This window comes from Cynocephalus volans, chromosome 15, assembly GCF_027409185.1.
Source record: "Cynocephalus volans isolate mCynVol1 chromosome 15, mCynVol1.pri, whole genome shotgun sequence".
Lineage (NCBI taxonomy): Eukaryota > Metazoa > Chordata > Mammalia > Dermoptera > Cynocephalidae > Cynocephalus > Cynocephalus volans.
In genome coordinates this window covers 56,666,242-56,682,047 of record NC_084474.1, presented here as the reverse complement: position 1 = coordinate 56,682,047, position 15,806 = coordinate 56,666,242, and the positions used below count along the sequence as shown (strand labels likewise).

The 15,806-nt window shown below is 43.2% G+C and overlaps 1 protein-coding gene across 2 annotated transcripts in view; it reads left to right on the top strand.

The window, feature by feature from the left end:
• The window catches only part of VPS13B (vacuolar protein sorting 13 homolog B), a 794,525-nt gene extending 779,490 nt beyond the window's left edge, over positions 1-15,035 (top strand). For both annotated transcript variants that reach the window (XM_063079322.1, XM_063079323.1), the window contains exons 59-62: positions 6,498-6,674; positions 8,780-8,882; positions 9,487-9,736; positions 13,709-15,035. In XM_063079322.1, coding sequence (XP_062935392.1) covers positions 6,498-6,674; positions 8,780-8,882; positions 9,487-9,736; positions 13,709-13,957 — 779 coding nt within the window. In that variant the 3' untranslated portion in view covers positions 13,958-15,035. The remainder of the gene's footprint in view (positions 1-6,497; positions 6,675-8,779; positions 8,883-9,486; positions 9,737-13,708) is intronic.
• Positions 15,036-15,806: the final 771 nt, after the last annotated feature.

The window sequence follows — 15,806 nt, the reverse complement described above, 5'->3', positions numbered from 1 at the left end:
TGCATCCGTGAGTCACTGAAACATGGCCCATTTCCCAGAGCCATCATGTGGCCATGCCAAGGGCCATCCCAGGAACTGCCCACAGGGAGGCTCACCTGCGTAGACGCGTGCTCTGCCGTCCTTTGCCTCTGTCATATTTTAGGCCTCAGCATCGTTCTCCAAAGGAAAGAATAATTCCATAGGAGGCCCCAAGTGCAGAGGTGTCCACACAAGGACAGTGGTACCCAGCTGTGTGTATTTTGAAGTGAGTGATAGGCAGCCCTCCTGAAGCCCTCGCTCCCTCACTCCCATAGACGTTGCAGACGCTTGTTTTTGTTTGAGAAGCACTTGAACAACGTGCAAATGTCATGTAAACTTAGTGAGGAGCCTACTTTTTCCTTTTATTATTATATTTTTTTGGAAACCATCCCAACTCAGAGAAATTATTGTTTGTCAAGCAGCCAGATGGTATAGTTAGAGGTGAAGATTGCTATGGATATTTCAGAATATTACAAATCTTTGAAAATAAGTTGCTTTGGAAAAATCTATAAAAAGGAAGCTTCAGAGCTGAAAGTTTGCAGAACAGGATTTTCAAGGGTATTTTTTGTTTGTTTGTTTGCAAAGGAATTTAAAACTGTATTGCTTGGCAACATGCCTTCTGCACATCTGAGGGAGTGTGCGCCTTGCAGAGATCAAAGTGACCAAAAGCAGCTTTGAGCAAAGGGTAGAAAAGATGAGCTTGAAAGGATTTGTCCTCTCTCCCATCTTCAGTTCTTTACACACTGCTCAGCTTGCAACCGCAGCCAGCTGAGGTTCTGGGAGGAAGCAGTAAAATGTTACAAGTTCAGGTTAAGTTGCTAGAAATTATTTAAGTAATAATGTGCAGTGGTGTGGGGCACTGTCATTGGATAATGCATGGAAACGGGGAAGCTGGGGACCTGGGATGAATGTGCTGGGTAAAGGAGCAACTGCCTTGCTGACTAAGCAACCAGAAGGTGATGGTGACTCCTTTGGGGAAGTTTGTGTGGGGTGGTGAACAGAACTTGTCACTCAGAAGCTGCAGACCCCAGGCTAGGGTGTCCAAGTCCTTTCTTTGTGACCTCAGGCAAGTTCTTAACTTCTCTGAATCTGGGTTTCTCTTTGTAAATTGGGGCTGGTAATACCACTATTCAAAATGCAGATAGGCAGTCATGTACCAGGCACAGAGTCATTATTAAATTATGGTAGCAAAGGAACTATAAGAGTTGTCTGGTTTCAAAGAGTATCCCAGCAAAGAGAAACATTTGAGCAATGGCAGGAGCATTTTTGCTTTAGTTTAGTCCAATGGATTAAGTTGCTGTAACCAGAGGAAGTGACGATGAGGTTATCTTGGGGCCCTTAAGGTCATTGTTTTGGGACTTTGGGACCTTTTTATGGTGAGAATTATAGGCTTAAATGTGCTAACTCTCAGCATAAGAGCTTTCTTCTCTCCACACACTCTTCTTGGAGCTTCCAGGTGATCAGAAAGAAGAGACCTGAGCTGGCTGACATGTGGCTGTCTCCATCCTAACTCCCTGACTCCCTTCGAGCCCGAGGGGTCTATTCTCTTCCCACTGAGAGAAGCCCCCAGCCACTAATCAGTTTCCACTATATAAAATTGTACCCGATGATAGAAATCAGTTATGTGCGGAGCCACGAATCTGCCCTGATGATGTCACCCTTTTAGGCATGGCTCCCAATGACAGGGTAGAAGGTCTTAAAGCTCTGATCTTTGCTATGGTCACCATGACTTGTATTTCCTCATCCATGCAAGGGAATCATTTAGTCTGTCTGTGGAAACTACAGTGGGCTCATGGGGTCTTTCTGCTTCTCTGGTAATTTCCAGAAACCTGTGAGTTCTGCGAGTGAAATAGATCCCTCCTCAGTGTGTACTGGCTGTACTTGCCAACACTGGCCTGCCCCTGGGCCCCCTGGAGCTCCAGTCCTAACCTAGCACACACCTTGAGCAGCACATCCATTTCTGGACTCATCAGAGTTCACAGTGGGCATCTCAAGCTGGGGCCACACCAGCTTTCTTTCCTCTTAAAGTTCAAGAGCCTTTCTGTGTCCCATATAATCTCTGGGTTATCTAAAAATATCTGGTCCTAGAACTACCAGATGTGTGGCAGGAAGAAGAGAGGGGAAGTAAGACCAACCAATTCTCCTAATCTTGGGAACTATAGATTTGTCACCATTTAATCCATCCCCAGAAATGGTGTTTAAAATTGCCATATGCAATTAAGTGCCTAACTGAAGTTAGAGATACTATAATGTAATAGTTTGAAAATTCTAGTTGCTCATTTCTTCCTTTACGAGACAGAAATGTTAAAGACACAGTTAATAAAAATATACTTAAAGAACATTTTTAGGGTCGAGAAAGCACTTTCACATGTGTCATCCTATTTGATCTTTACAACCCTAGGCATGGAGAAGTTAAGTGACTTGCCAGGTCAGATCTCCAGCAAGGACAAGAACTTGGGCCCTTCTATCATGTCACCTACCCACAGAGGGCTCTTGGCCTGGAAGCAGTCAGGACGTGGGGAGGTTGAACACTTGGAAGTTATAGGGTCGGAGAAACATACTTTCCAAATGTTTATGGGGTCAGTGGCCCTTTTTGACTCTGCTTTGCTCTCACAGGGAAATTGTGGAGTTACGAGGTACTTGAAACTCAGAGGAAGTCTTTAGCTGCCATGCCCAGCCACATTGCCCCAGCTCCGGAAGGAAAAATGTCAGCTATCCAAGAGATACTGCTGAGGTGTTTGGATGAGCTCCACAACAGCTTTCCAAAAGCAGTGGTGTTTGGAAAAACTCTTTAGCCTGCAGAACTGGCATAGCCTATGCACATTGACTAGATCTGTTCCCCAAACACCCCTACTTTCTACCCGGCCATAGAGCCTGTTCTGAGAAAGGACATCACATGTCACAGGTACACTCCACCTGCCCTGCTAGCCCTGACTCCTTTTCAGAAATGGCTTCTCTGACCCCCATCTCTTTGGGGCTGCTGCCTGATTTACAAACAGAGATTCCCCAGAGGCCATATCCCTCTGTCTTCACAGGCGCTTAATAGACCTTTCCAGGTGAATCAGGAAGATTTCTCCTCCAAGGGATTGCCCAAGAGCTGTGCTTTCCAGCAGACAGCACTTAAGAGAAGTCCCTCTGATACCACAACCTGCCGTTAGCAGACTGGTTTGCAGTTAGTCGGGAATTTAGGAATTACAGACCAAAGTGCTTCCTTCTCAGTTTACTAATCTGTTCTGGTCAAAAAAGCTAGCCTCCAGCTAGAATGTCTAATATACTCTGGGGTTCAGTTGTCTCTGGAATGGTGAGCTGTAGCGTGGTGTACCAGCTTAGGCCTGTGCCTCTGCTACTGTAACAAAAAAGTGCCCCAAATAAAATTATACCACGTGGTAAGGGCAGCATCAAAATAGCCACATAGGCAGGTCCTTTCATAGATCAGTAACCAAGTGGTTATTGCCTGAGGCAGGGAGCAAATCGCAGCAGAGGTGAGGGAAGGCCCTTGTAGTTCCCTTGCTTCATAAAGAAATTCCTCCTCCTACAACTAAAGGCACAAAAGGAAACAGCCCCCCACGTCCTGCCTGGCTCAGCACATAGGTCCGTGGAATCTCCCCTCCCAGCACGCTCTTCCTTCCTTGCCTCCCTTCATCACATCACAGCCGTCTCCATGTGGCCGCCCACCCTGTGGGCCTGTCGCCAACAGCCAAGTCTTGGGATCAATTTCCACTTCTTAAAGCTTTGGAGCAGAGTTTGAGTATATGACAGTAAATAATTTTACAGTCGTAGGATTTAGCTGGATTATACTTAATAAGAGAGCCTTCAAAAGCCCTATGAGAAGCTGCATCTCTCAAGGCAGGGTCACAGAGACCATGAAATGGCTGCTAGTCTCTTATGGCCTCTCTGTTCTCCAGCTCGTTAGCACAAAGAGGGAGACAGCAGCACCTGGGGACCAGTGAGGTGTCGATGTGTGTGACAAGCCAGCTTTCCCCCCCTCAAGGATCTGGTGCTGAGCTGAGGGCATGTGATCTGACAGCTCCTTCTCTAACTCTTAGAATCTAACACCTTGTCATGTGGCTCGGGCTTTACACTTTTCAGGCTCCCAAATAGTCTATCTATCAAAGCCACAGTAACTGGAGCCTTCACTGTGGCCAGTGGCTAGAGAAATCGGAAGATCAAAGGGGAGTTCCACTGTGATACCTGTTTGCACTTAAGCACATAGAAGCTGGCACCCTTTGTGGACGATCAGAGCTGGTCGAGGCTCTATGTTCCTTGTACAGGTTAGGGCTGGCACATGAAAGGGAAAAGGGAGATTCTAAATGAAGTAACCACCTGTCCCCCAACTCAATTTTAATAGTCTTAATGGAAAGCTGCACTTACGGAAAAGACATTTCTACCAAAAATACAGGCAATAATTTAATTTATTGGTGAATTTGTACTTACCCCAGTTTTTCAACTCTTAAGCATGGAGATCTTTCAAAGAAATCAGATAATGAAATCACAAAAGCTGTAGTCTAATAATCTCACTCATATGTGGAAGTTAAAAAAAGAAAAGTGGTTCACATAGAAGTAGAGAGTAGAATAATGGTTACCAGAGGCCTGGGATGCAGGGGAGGAAGGGACAATAGGAGAAGTGGTGGGTTAACAGGTACAAAGCTATGCCCTCTGCCCTAAGTGAATCAATGTACAGTATATGTATGTATTGAAACAACACAGTGAACTCCACAAATATGTACAAATAAGTTCTTTTTAAAAAAAGGAAATGCTGTATTTGATGCTGTTCACTTTGAACTATTGTCTGGGAAACGATTGGAAGAGAAGACCCAGGGCTACTCTGCTCCTAATCTTATAGATGAAGAGCAAGGCTGGTTCCTCAGGACTGGCTGGATTGGGTGCTGAAAGATTGACCCCTCAGCCCTTGCTAGCCAGGGTGGCCTAAGCCAGTGGGGAAGTGGGGAGCAGCTTCCTTGGCTTATCCTTGTCATTTCTTTAGAGGTTTGGGCAGCACTACTCTAGGCCGGGAAGCAGACCTGTCACCTAAGGTCATTCTTAATCTGTCAGTGCATAAACTTAAATGGCTACGTCAGAACCTACAGGAATGGAATCCATGAAGAACATTCCCTTTTCCAACTGACCTGAAGGAACTGGCCTTTTGTTTTACTGGATTTTGTTCAATGGAATATTGCTCGAAGTTAGCAGGTCATTAACTGAGACCTGGAAATATCTATTTACCCAAGAGACTTTGAATTAGTGGCACTTGGAGCAATGGGATTTGACATGTACTAAAATTTCTACCAGGGGGACTGTGCATTTTCTTTACTCCTAGCAGGTATGAGTTGATAACAGAATTCTGTCAAGAATTGTAAGGAAATTTTTACTTCTTACTGAATTAGGGAACCCTCCACTCCATCATGAAAAAAAATATCAAGACTGGTGAGGCTTTCCTAGATCTCATAGAGCAAGATGTATTCACAAGAGTGGCTGAAGGATTCCTTTCATTTGTAACCACCTTCAAACTCAGTGTAGGCAATGGTTGCCCCATTGTAAAGCTGTTAGAACAGAGTTGGGAAGCAGGGCTTGTGTAGCTATTCTAAAGCGAAGAGTAAGTGGCCAACTCTCAGTTGAAATGAGGGAAGGAAGTTTTTCAAGATTGGCAAAGAGGAAGAGCCTGTTTTATAAACAAGATAAGTGAATAGCCTGGTGGTTGAGAGCTAGGCTGTGACTCATACTCCCTGGATTCAAATCTGCGCTCAACCTCTTAACAGCTGTGTGACCCTGGGAAAAACTCCTTAATCTTTCTGTACCTCAGTGTCCATATCCGGATGAAAACAATGTTTGACTCCTAGAATTATGAGGATGAAATGATCTCATACAGATGAAGCTCTTAGCACAGTCCCCAGCACCTAGCAATTAATAGAAATATTACTATATCATACTCTTATTAAATAATTATTAAAGTACTATATTTGTAATATTAAATTATTATTAAATAATTGTTGTTGTTGTAATTAAAAGTGGGAACATAGAAAGTGGCTGGCCCCTTCCAGTTTTTTCATCATCCTGATTCGGCGAAAGTATATTGGGCTGAGCAGGCTCGCTCTCTGCCTGAAGAATCGTTAGCTCTGCTTCCTAAACTGTGTTGACTGATTTCTGGGGAAAGGCATGTGGGTGACACTTTGGAGTGGTCTGACATTTTTATTAAATTCTGTAGGAAATGGTTGCCTCGTTGTAAAAAACTAAACTTCACAGGTCCTGACTGTGTGAACCAAACCCAGTGTGAACATTGTGTTTTGATGAAGATAATAAACCTCTAACTTAAATAGCCCTCGATGTACTTAGATATTTGGTAAATAAATGTATAGTAAATAACTTTATAATGAGGGTGGCTATTCATTTTCAATCCAAATAAAAACTGTGTTCCAGATTGTGATTTTCATTTTCTGAGGATTTTAAGCCTGTGTCCTTACTGAGGGCTTTTGTTGTTTCAGGTGCAATTGCTGGTATAGTGGATCAGCCAATGCAGAACTTCCAGAAAACATCTGAGGCTCAGGCTTCAGCCGGACACAAGGCTAAGGGTGTTATCTCAGGTGTGGGGAAAGGAATCATGGGGGTGTTCACAAAGCCCATTGGAGGAGCTGCTGAGCTTGTGTCACAGACTGGCTATGGTAAGTTAGTGGAAAACCGATCAGGCCAACTCAGCCATTTTTAATTTGCCACTGATTAATTTGCATTATTATACCAAGGGTTCTCCAAGATAATCAAGCATTTCACATGGCAAAGGAGTGAAAAATAAAATAAATAGTAGCTATCTTTCTCACCTCCCCATGCTTACTTACACAGAGTAGAATTGTACTACTAATAAAAAACAATAATAAAGTTGTAGAACCAGAAAATCAATTAGTAATTTCAATATATGTATGTCACAGAGTCTTTCTACAGTACACGTAATAAAATAGATTTTAATGAAAAGTAACCAGTTGTAGGTTGAGAGCAGTGTTGAGAATATATTGCAGCAGAGAAAAGAATTATTACTTCTTCCCATGATAAATCTGGAAGGAAAGACAGGTTATAAGGAAGGAAGGCAGCTTTAAGTGACAGTGTGTATGCTTTGGAGAATGAGAGGTAGATGTGGGTTTCAGTGGCTTTCTTACCTGTAGCTACCATCCTGCTCCTTGCAGCCAGGCTGAGTCTCCTGGCCAATGGAAGCAAGGCACATGCGACTAAAAACCCTTTCCCCAAGTAGACATCTGTGGAGAACTTGGGCTCGTGGCACTACTTGCACTTGAATGGTGGAATGCTCAGGCCTCTCCCGTGCATGTGTGTGCACACATGAGAAATGGTGTGAAAGGAAGCACCTCCTCCCATCCTTATTCTCTGCATTCTTGGCAGAGCACATTAAAGTAACTTTCAATAAACATATGACTGGAATTATAACCTTTTTACCTAAAATCAGTAGAAGCAAGCTGCCTACCTCGTATCACAAACCGCAGGATGGCTCTCCCGTTTGTCAGACACTGAGTACTCTGAGTCTGCATCCACATCTGGCAGTAAAGTCTGTGGAATACGTTTCACTGCAGGCGTCCCGCACCTTAGTAGGTCTGACAAGAGGCAGCCAAATCAGGGCATCAAAACAGTGTCTGAGAGGAAGGGGGTGGGAGACGAATGCCCACACTTCAGACAGCCATCCGGAGAGCATCCTTTAAGAGACCACACAGACACCAGCATGTGTTCCTCTTCGCTTTTCCCCTCCCTGCTTCCCTCTTATTTCTCTCTCTCCTTCTGTAGATGGCATTTTCACTCACAGGGATACTGACAATGAGAATTGCAATTTATAAGTAGAAAAAGTTAAATTCTCCCTTATCAAATACTTACACATTACACATTAATAGAAAACAGTATTCCTTTTGATATAGACTCCAGTGAGGTAACGTTAACTCATTCTTCATAAATTCTTTTAATTTTGAAAATGCCATGGTCACTGTGTGTTTCCCAGAGCTAGGGTGCTCTCCCTTACGTAAGAGCATCTCAGAATAGAGCTTCACAGGCCTTTTTGGTTTCCATCACTCTTGTAAAACTTTTATTACCGCACTGAAGGTTTTACAAACCACTAACTCTTAGTCTAATGACTATGCCTCGTTTATAAACATTTACAAGCCTTCAGAAAGCACACATGCTGTACCATCTTTGGTTCTGGAGAGTTTCTGTAGAGGCCTGTGTGGCTGCTTCTGGGTGCCCTCACTTGGTGCTGGCACCAGGGAGTGCATGTAATAAACCAGCAGCCCCAAGAGCGCTCATAAATGTATATGGATTCGTGTTTAAAACAGCTGGATTAAGTCATTTAACTTTAAATACTGTATCTAGGCAAATGGTTTGCCTTTGAATGTGTGTGTGAGTGCGTGTTTTAGTTTTTCGACCAGCCATAGCACTGATACAGAAGTATTGTTAATATTAAGCAAGGAAGTCACCTAGCAATCTTGACCTAGCAATGTGTGATCTATTTTTCATGGCCAGTTACTCTCAGAAGCATTATGCTTCTTCTAGTCTGTGCTTGGACTAGTACATTCATATTTTAATTTGTAGTTAACATAAGATCACCAAGGTTAAGAGCATTATAATGTTTAATAATTATCTATACACTTGCTTCCAAAGATGTGACATCATTTTGGATCTGTAATATTTTATGGATGGCTCTAAGCAGATTACATCACTGTAGCATGGAACCGTTTTCCAGAAAACAACTAGTAAAACTCCTTTACTTCTCTTACCACAGGTATTTTACATGGAGCTGGACTTTCTCAGCTTCCCAAACAGCGCTATCAGCCAAGTGATCTACGTGCTGACCAGGCTCCAAATAGCCATGTCAAATATGTCTGGTAAAAATATTGAGACACTTGCTCAACTTTACATCCACATTGTATGTTAATAGCTCCTGGCTTGCTCTCAAGCTAATAGGCCATGCTTCCAGGAAAGCCCAAGAGGAGCAGCTGCTTTTGGCACTGGCATCTTGGGCAGCACAAGGAAACCCTACAGGCCAGGAAGAAGCTGCTGTTCCAGGTGGTGGGCTGGTTGCAGAGCTCTTCTGCTCCATGCCTACTACTCAAGGAGAGGATGCACGTTGGCAGAGAAGCCTGGTCCTGCAAGAGGGCCTCAGATTCCCTATGGAACCGGCATTCTAATGGGTCCCATTAATTCTAAATTCTAATTCTAAAGGGTGCCATTTCTAATGGGACGAAAAGGAGCTGAGCAGAGCCAAGGGAAACCTTTGTCGCCGGGAGGCACCAGATTCTATTGATCAGAATCAGTTTGAGAATTAAATTGACAGTTAACGTTTCAAGCTAAAGTTAATAATTTGATTGGTGAGGGCCCTTTGCCCTTGGGGTGCTTTGTGTAGCCCCAAGCCTCATTAAGCAGTGAACAATGATAAGTGACCATCTTTTCATAGCTGGCTCCTGGCCTCACTTTTCTCTTTTTAAACAGGAAAATGCTTCAGTCTCTGGGCAGACCAGAAGTCCACATGACCTTGGATGTGGTTCTGGTGAGGGGCTCAGGCCAAGAGCATGAAGGGTGCTTGTTGCTGACATCAGAAGTGCTCTTCGTGGTGAGTGTCAGTGAGGACACACAGCAGCAGGCCTTCCCCATCACAGAGATCGACTGTGCACAGGACAGCAAGCAAAACAACCTGCTCACCGTGCAGCTCAAGCAGCCAAGAGTGGCCTGTGATGTGGAGGTACGTTTCAGAAAACAGGGTGACTGGGGCTAGTTGCCAGGCAGGTTGAGATGCAGGCTGACTGCTGGTACCCAGGCACTTATGAGCTGCAGCTTCTGGAGTAGCTGCTGGAGAAAGGAGAGCTGCTAGACAGATGCAGGAGTGTGGAGGTGACGGGGCCATTTGCAGAAGGGCACTGGGAAGCCCCCGCCCACGTGAGCCCTCACAGGAGAGCCCAGCAGGCAGCCAAAGGGACTTAAGGGCTGGGGCTAAGCCATCATGTGATTTGAGCAAGGCTAATCTAGCTTGGTTGTTGTAGGAGTGGGGTGCTGAAGTGGACAGGAGCAAACAATAAAGCTCCAAAATGAGTGGGGCTGGTACAGAAAGGGCCAGGATCCAGGCAGCAATTCCAGGCACTACTCCACAAAGGAGGCCCCCTGGTCTGAACATCTGAACTCAGGCCGGCCCCAAGTGTGCATGCGGCCCAGGAGTGGCAGCATCAGGTCTCTGGGTACAGGAGAGGACTGCTGCAGAAGTGACGGGCATCACAAGTGAAACAAGACACAGGAAGGAGACCAGACCTTTGCAAGCTTACAAATCAGGGGGTTTAGCTTCCTCCCTCGGCTCCCTCCCCCACTCCCAATCCCAGAGACTTCAGGGGGTCAAAATTTTGTGAATAGATCTCTCTCTCCTATACACTGCACTGTTTTCTGCAGCTTTGTGTTCCCTTTTCTGCGGGATAGTTTCCCATCCCATAAGCACCACAGGTACTCCCTGGGGATGACGCTTAGGTTCTTGGGGCAGCTCTCTAACCCGAGCTCCTGAGATGCGCTAGCTGCTGACTCCTGGCAAACATAAGCTGATGTGGAATAGATGGATGCTCAGGCAGGCCTCATTGGGTGTCAGGGGTCAGAGGTGAGCACTGACCAGAATGGCCCCAGCTTCCTGCAGTCCAGCCCAAGGTAAGCAGATGCACTCACTGGAGAAACTGCTCTCTGCCTCTACTTCCCACGTGATGGCCTGACCCATGGGGCCCTAGCTGTTGACCTAAGAAACAGACATTTTTTCCACATGGCAATATGGGGGTGGGTTAGTGGCAAGCTGGAGCCTGCTGGTCCTAACCTGGGAACTGAGTGGCTCCAGCTAAGGATGACAGCAAACCTGCCTCCAGCAGGTCTTGCCTGATTCCTTCTTTCATTATTGTCTTCCTGGTATGGGAGCCTGTGTCTCCCTCACACAAGTGTTTGGGTAAAATTATCTGAGAAGATGGAAAGCAGCCAACCACAACAACTCTAAGATTTCTCTAGTTTCTTGGATCATAATCAGTCAGGCTTTAAGCTGGGGCTTGGCATCAGGACTACATTGCTGCTCCCAGTTGATGACTTTCTGGGAATAAACAGAGGTCAGATGTCTAAGCTGACTTTATTAGATCTGCCAAAATCTTCTGATCCAGTTGACAATAAAGCAGCAGTGATCTGGCTACAGGATTTGGCAGAAGATAGTATCATTATCTTCAAGTCCTTAGTCCTTAACGAGAAACCTCCAAGGCCCCAAAGAGTATCTGTGACCATCGTTATTCCTTAGCTGCTTGGGAAATATTTCAGATCTTAAACTATTGAGACTGGAGATTCATCTTTTGCTGTTAAACTGTCTCTACTGTCTGTAATTATGATCCTTCTTTTGCTTTTGTTTGAGGACGGTACTGTGGGGAATTATAGCTGGAGGGGGGGTTATTGAGATGATAGCTGGAGTCAGCACCCCTAGTAGTTGCCAAAGATAATTGATACCATGAAATCAAAGTTATAGGCAGAAGTACTGAAGCTCTGGACACCATGCTCAAAACACCATGCTCCACACTGGGTTTCCACTGGTGTCCAGGGGTAAAAGAGGGCTGGGATTAAGGAATGACCAAAACAGAAGTGGGAAAAGATGACTGAGAGCAGGAGTAGCGCAGTCATTAAAGACAAGCACTGCGCTCACACAGCAGCACCTAGCACAGGACAGAGGGTGTGTATCCAGTGTGCCTTCAGCCTCCACTTTCTGCTCTTTTGGCATCTATTCCACTTTACCTCTTCCCTCAACTCATAAGAAACAAGACAAGAACTACCCCGTTAAATCCTGTGTCCATAACCCTAACCTCCCCTACTCACCCCGAAGAAAACCCAAGCTGCAGACCATTTTTGTGTGAGAGTAAATCCTTCGGCGTGTAGTAATCCAGTCTATTTTCAGCGTGGAGGGGTGCTGGTTTCAGTGGCACTGCTTTGACACAGTGAATTTTCTTCACTTGCTCTGCTCGTGTCAGTTCATCCCAACATAATCCACAGCAAAAACGCTTGGGTAGGAAGCCTACCTGCTGTGAAAATTTCCAGCAAAAACTAAGAGCTGTAGTTTAAGATCTTTACATAAAATGGCTTTTCTGGTTTATTGCTTTTGCTTTAGATGCTAGGAAACACAGCTCCTTTGAATTTTGGAAGGAATTAATTTGTAAATGACATCATTCAGTATATTTAAATATGGCAAAAATTCAGATTTTTTTAAAAATCGGGATTTGCTTTTCTTGGTTAAATGCAGCCATTTTTAGGGGTAATAATTGTTTAATATGCCTGGCACATTATTGAAATCCCTTATGAGGCCCAAAATGAGTCAGAAGGTCAATTTATTCCTTGGCCGGGTTCCTTTCACAACACAGGTTTTCCTGTGCTGCTGTTCAGGAGGAGCAATTAAGACTTTGTGTATTCAAGGCTTTCCAGCTGAATTCTGGCCCCATCAAATGATATCAGAGTTCTGGCTTTTGCCCGGTGGTGCGCAGCTTTCATCTGTCAGTGAATCTTTGGGGGGCTTTTTTCCCCCAAGCTTAAAAACATGATACTGACTCTAAGCGATGCCCCACTTAATCCTCTAGCAGGCCCCTTTACTATCTCTTCACCATCTCACTGGCTTTCTCTAGCTTTTAAGATACTTTTTGGCTGCAGTTTCTGAGACCTACACAGAAATATGTAGAAATTCTTTACATTACTGCTTTAAGAACCAAAAAGCCCTTTTAAAAATGTTTATAATCCTTCCAGAATGGTCTTGCCAGCATTTGGTAAGTAAAAACCACTGAAAGGTCAGTGGCTACCTGATTCTCACAGATCGGTGGCTTACACTGCAACATCCCATTCTGCTTGATCTACACACTAGATAGCAACAGGACTTCAGGGTGGGAAGAATTTATAGCTCCAACAGCCTTTGATGGGTGCTTTCTTAGAAAATCTCACTTAAGAACTTAGGTAGTATATCTCATTTCTCCTATGAGTTCCACTGAAGATGAGCCAGACTTTTATGAACCGTAAATGTACTTTGCAACCTCCCTTTTTTCCATAAAAATTTCCTCTTCCTCTGCCCAGTTTTTCTATTTTCTCTGGCTTTAAATTCTAGTATTTATAAAAACAGAAAATGTTACAGTTCAAAAGGTATTTATTTTTTTAATGCTCTGTCCAAAGCCACTGGTTTGAAAGAGGTGTTCTTCACTTTGTCAGACTGAAGAGGTTCTATCTGAGGAGGTTTGGGGAGCAAGGCTAGCAGAGCTTCTATTTCCAGGTGCTGAGTTTAACGTTGATTAGATTTAAGCAGAGGAAAGACATTTTTCTACTTTGTCCCTGGGCTAGTTGGTAAAGAGCAACTATTAAAACAAGTGTTTTAATAGTTAATGAATACAGTGTTATCAAATCTTCAACTTCATACATGGGAATTTTACACCACCAAATGCTTATTCAAAAGAGGTTGTCCTGATATTCTTGTGCAGAGATTTTGTTACACTGTTAATTGCAGTGTTATCATTGCCACATTTCAGAAGAAAAATAAAAGGAAGCGCTGTTTTCAATATAATGGCTTTATTAAATGACCTAAATAGCATAATGTACAAATGCAATCAAGGCAAAAGAGAAGGAATAATCTTGTTACAGAAATCTTGTAAGGGTTTGACTACTGACTGACTCTATTTTTGGATTCCAGGTGGATGGAGTTCGAGAGAGGTTGTCAGAGGAACAGTACAGCAGACTGGTGGACTACATCGCAAAGACATCTTGTCACCTGGCCCCCATCTGCTCTTCCATGCAAACACCATGTCCTGTGGTGGCTGTGGAACCTCCCCCCTCCACTGTTAAAACATACCATTATTTGGTTGACCCACATTTTGCTCAGGTCTTTATTAGTAAATTTACCATGGTGAAAAATAAAGCCCTGAGGAAAGGGTTCCCTTGAGTCCCCTTCCGAGGTATTGATTCCTACTTGCGTTATTTATTTTTGAAAAAAGAAACCCAGTCAGCTCTAACATCCAACATGGACACAGTCCAACACTTTTCTATAGTTATAATTTTCTAGCCACTTCTAGAATTAGATCAGATTCTTACCTTCTCCCTAAAACAGGCACTTCAAAATGCAGTGACAAAAATGTGTTCTTTTCCCACTTGGAGACAATGATTAACAGAATCCTGTATGGTATTATTCTTACCACACAGAAAAGCCATTCCTTTTTGCCCTATAATAACATCTGCAAAAATTTCCACTATAATTTGGATCTATTAACATGTGGTTAGGCCTTAGGATGGAGAGCCAGACTTAAAGTTTCCCAGTTACATCTGTTTCGGGGCTGCCTAATACCCCCCCCCTCCCCTTGTCTACAAAGGCTTGGATTCTTTAAATGAAAAGAAATGCTTAAGACTCTGTTTAACTTGTTATATTTGTCACTTTACTGCAATTTCTATTCTTTTAGTGAAAGTTGCTACTATGTCCCCTGGAAAGTATGCACTTTAAACGAAATTTACAAAACAGTCTGATGATTGTCCAGATGCATTTTGGAAAAAGTTTTTACAGTTTGTATCTTACTAGGCAAGCTTAAAGCAAATCTTTCTTTTGTGTCTACCAATGAAAACCAGACCCAAGCCACACAAGCTACTCAGGTGAGTTTCTTTCTTTAGTTCCATAAATAAAACACACTTACTGGGAAGTCCCTTTGACTCAAGACCTCAGGTCACCAGATGTCCAGCAAACAGCTCAGTCCAATTAAATTAAAACATGTTTACTGACTAAATCCAAACCTGGGCCTACAGCTTGTTATCTACAATTGTGAGATGCTAAGAAAACGCAATTTCAAATGCCCACTGATCTTTCTTTAGCTAATTTTCACATGAGTCATCACTACTATTACTGGAAAGCAAGACTATCACTTCAAGCTGAATCTGAAAAATGCACCCCCCCCCCCCCCACCACCAGTGACTTTGTTGTATAATACTCATTTAGGAAAGTGACAGTGTTGTCAACGTCAAAAGTAACTATTTTTAAGAACGTAATTATGTGTTAATTCTTATATCTTTTATGGTAATTTTGTATACTGCTTCTAAGGATTGTTATATAAAATTGTTTAAAATTAAAAGTACCCTTTTATTATTGACTATCTGTAAATGTCTACTGTTCCCGGGGATTTTTACAATCAGTTTTTCACTGATACCTGGATTTAATACAGCTCACAGCACTGGAATTTTGCACAAGAAGATGATAGTTTTTGTTATCTTAATAAAGTGACAATTAGTGATTAAACTAGCTTTGGATAAAACAAATGTAACATTTCAGATTAAGGATGATCAAGAAAAAAAAGTTCTCTGTAGTATCACTTTGATCACAAGAAAAACTTAATTAAAAGAGAAAGGGAAGGTCCTAAAACTAACTCCAAAAAGTTACCAAACACTATTAGTCATTAGCAGGCACTACTCACTCAATTCTAGCTAAGTAACTTAAATGACTTTTTTTGGCTTAGATATATATTCCACATTCTACACACACACACACACACACACATACACATATTCTATACACACACACACACACACACACACACACACACACACACACACACACACACACACACAGAGTTAAGATCTTTCCTTAATAAAGCAATACTGAGTAAGGAAACTTACATTTCAATTATCTATTAAAATAATTCAGTGTTATAGACTGAATTCTTGTCTGGTGGTAGTAGGGCTACCAGGTAGTGGCAAGGAAGGCCAAGGACAGATTTTATTGGAAAAACTGTCTCTGTCCCTTTTTAAAGCCC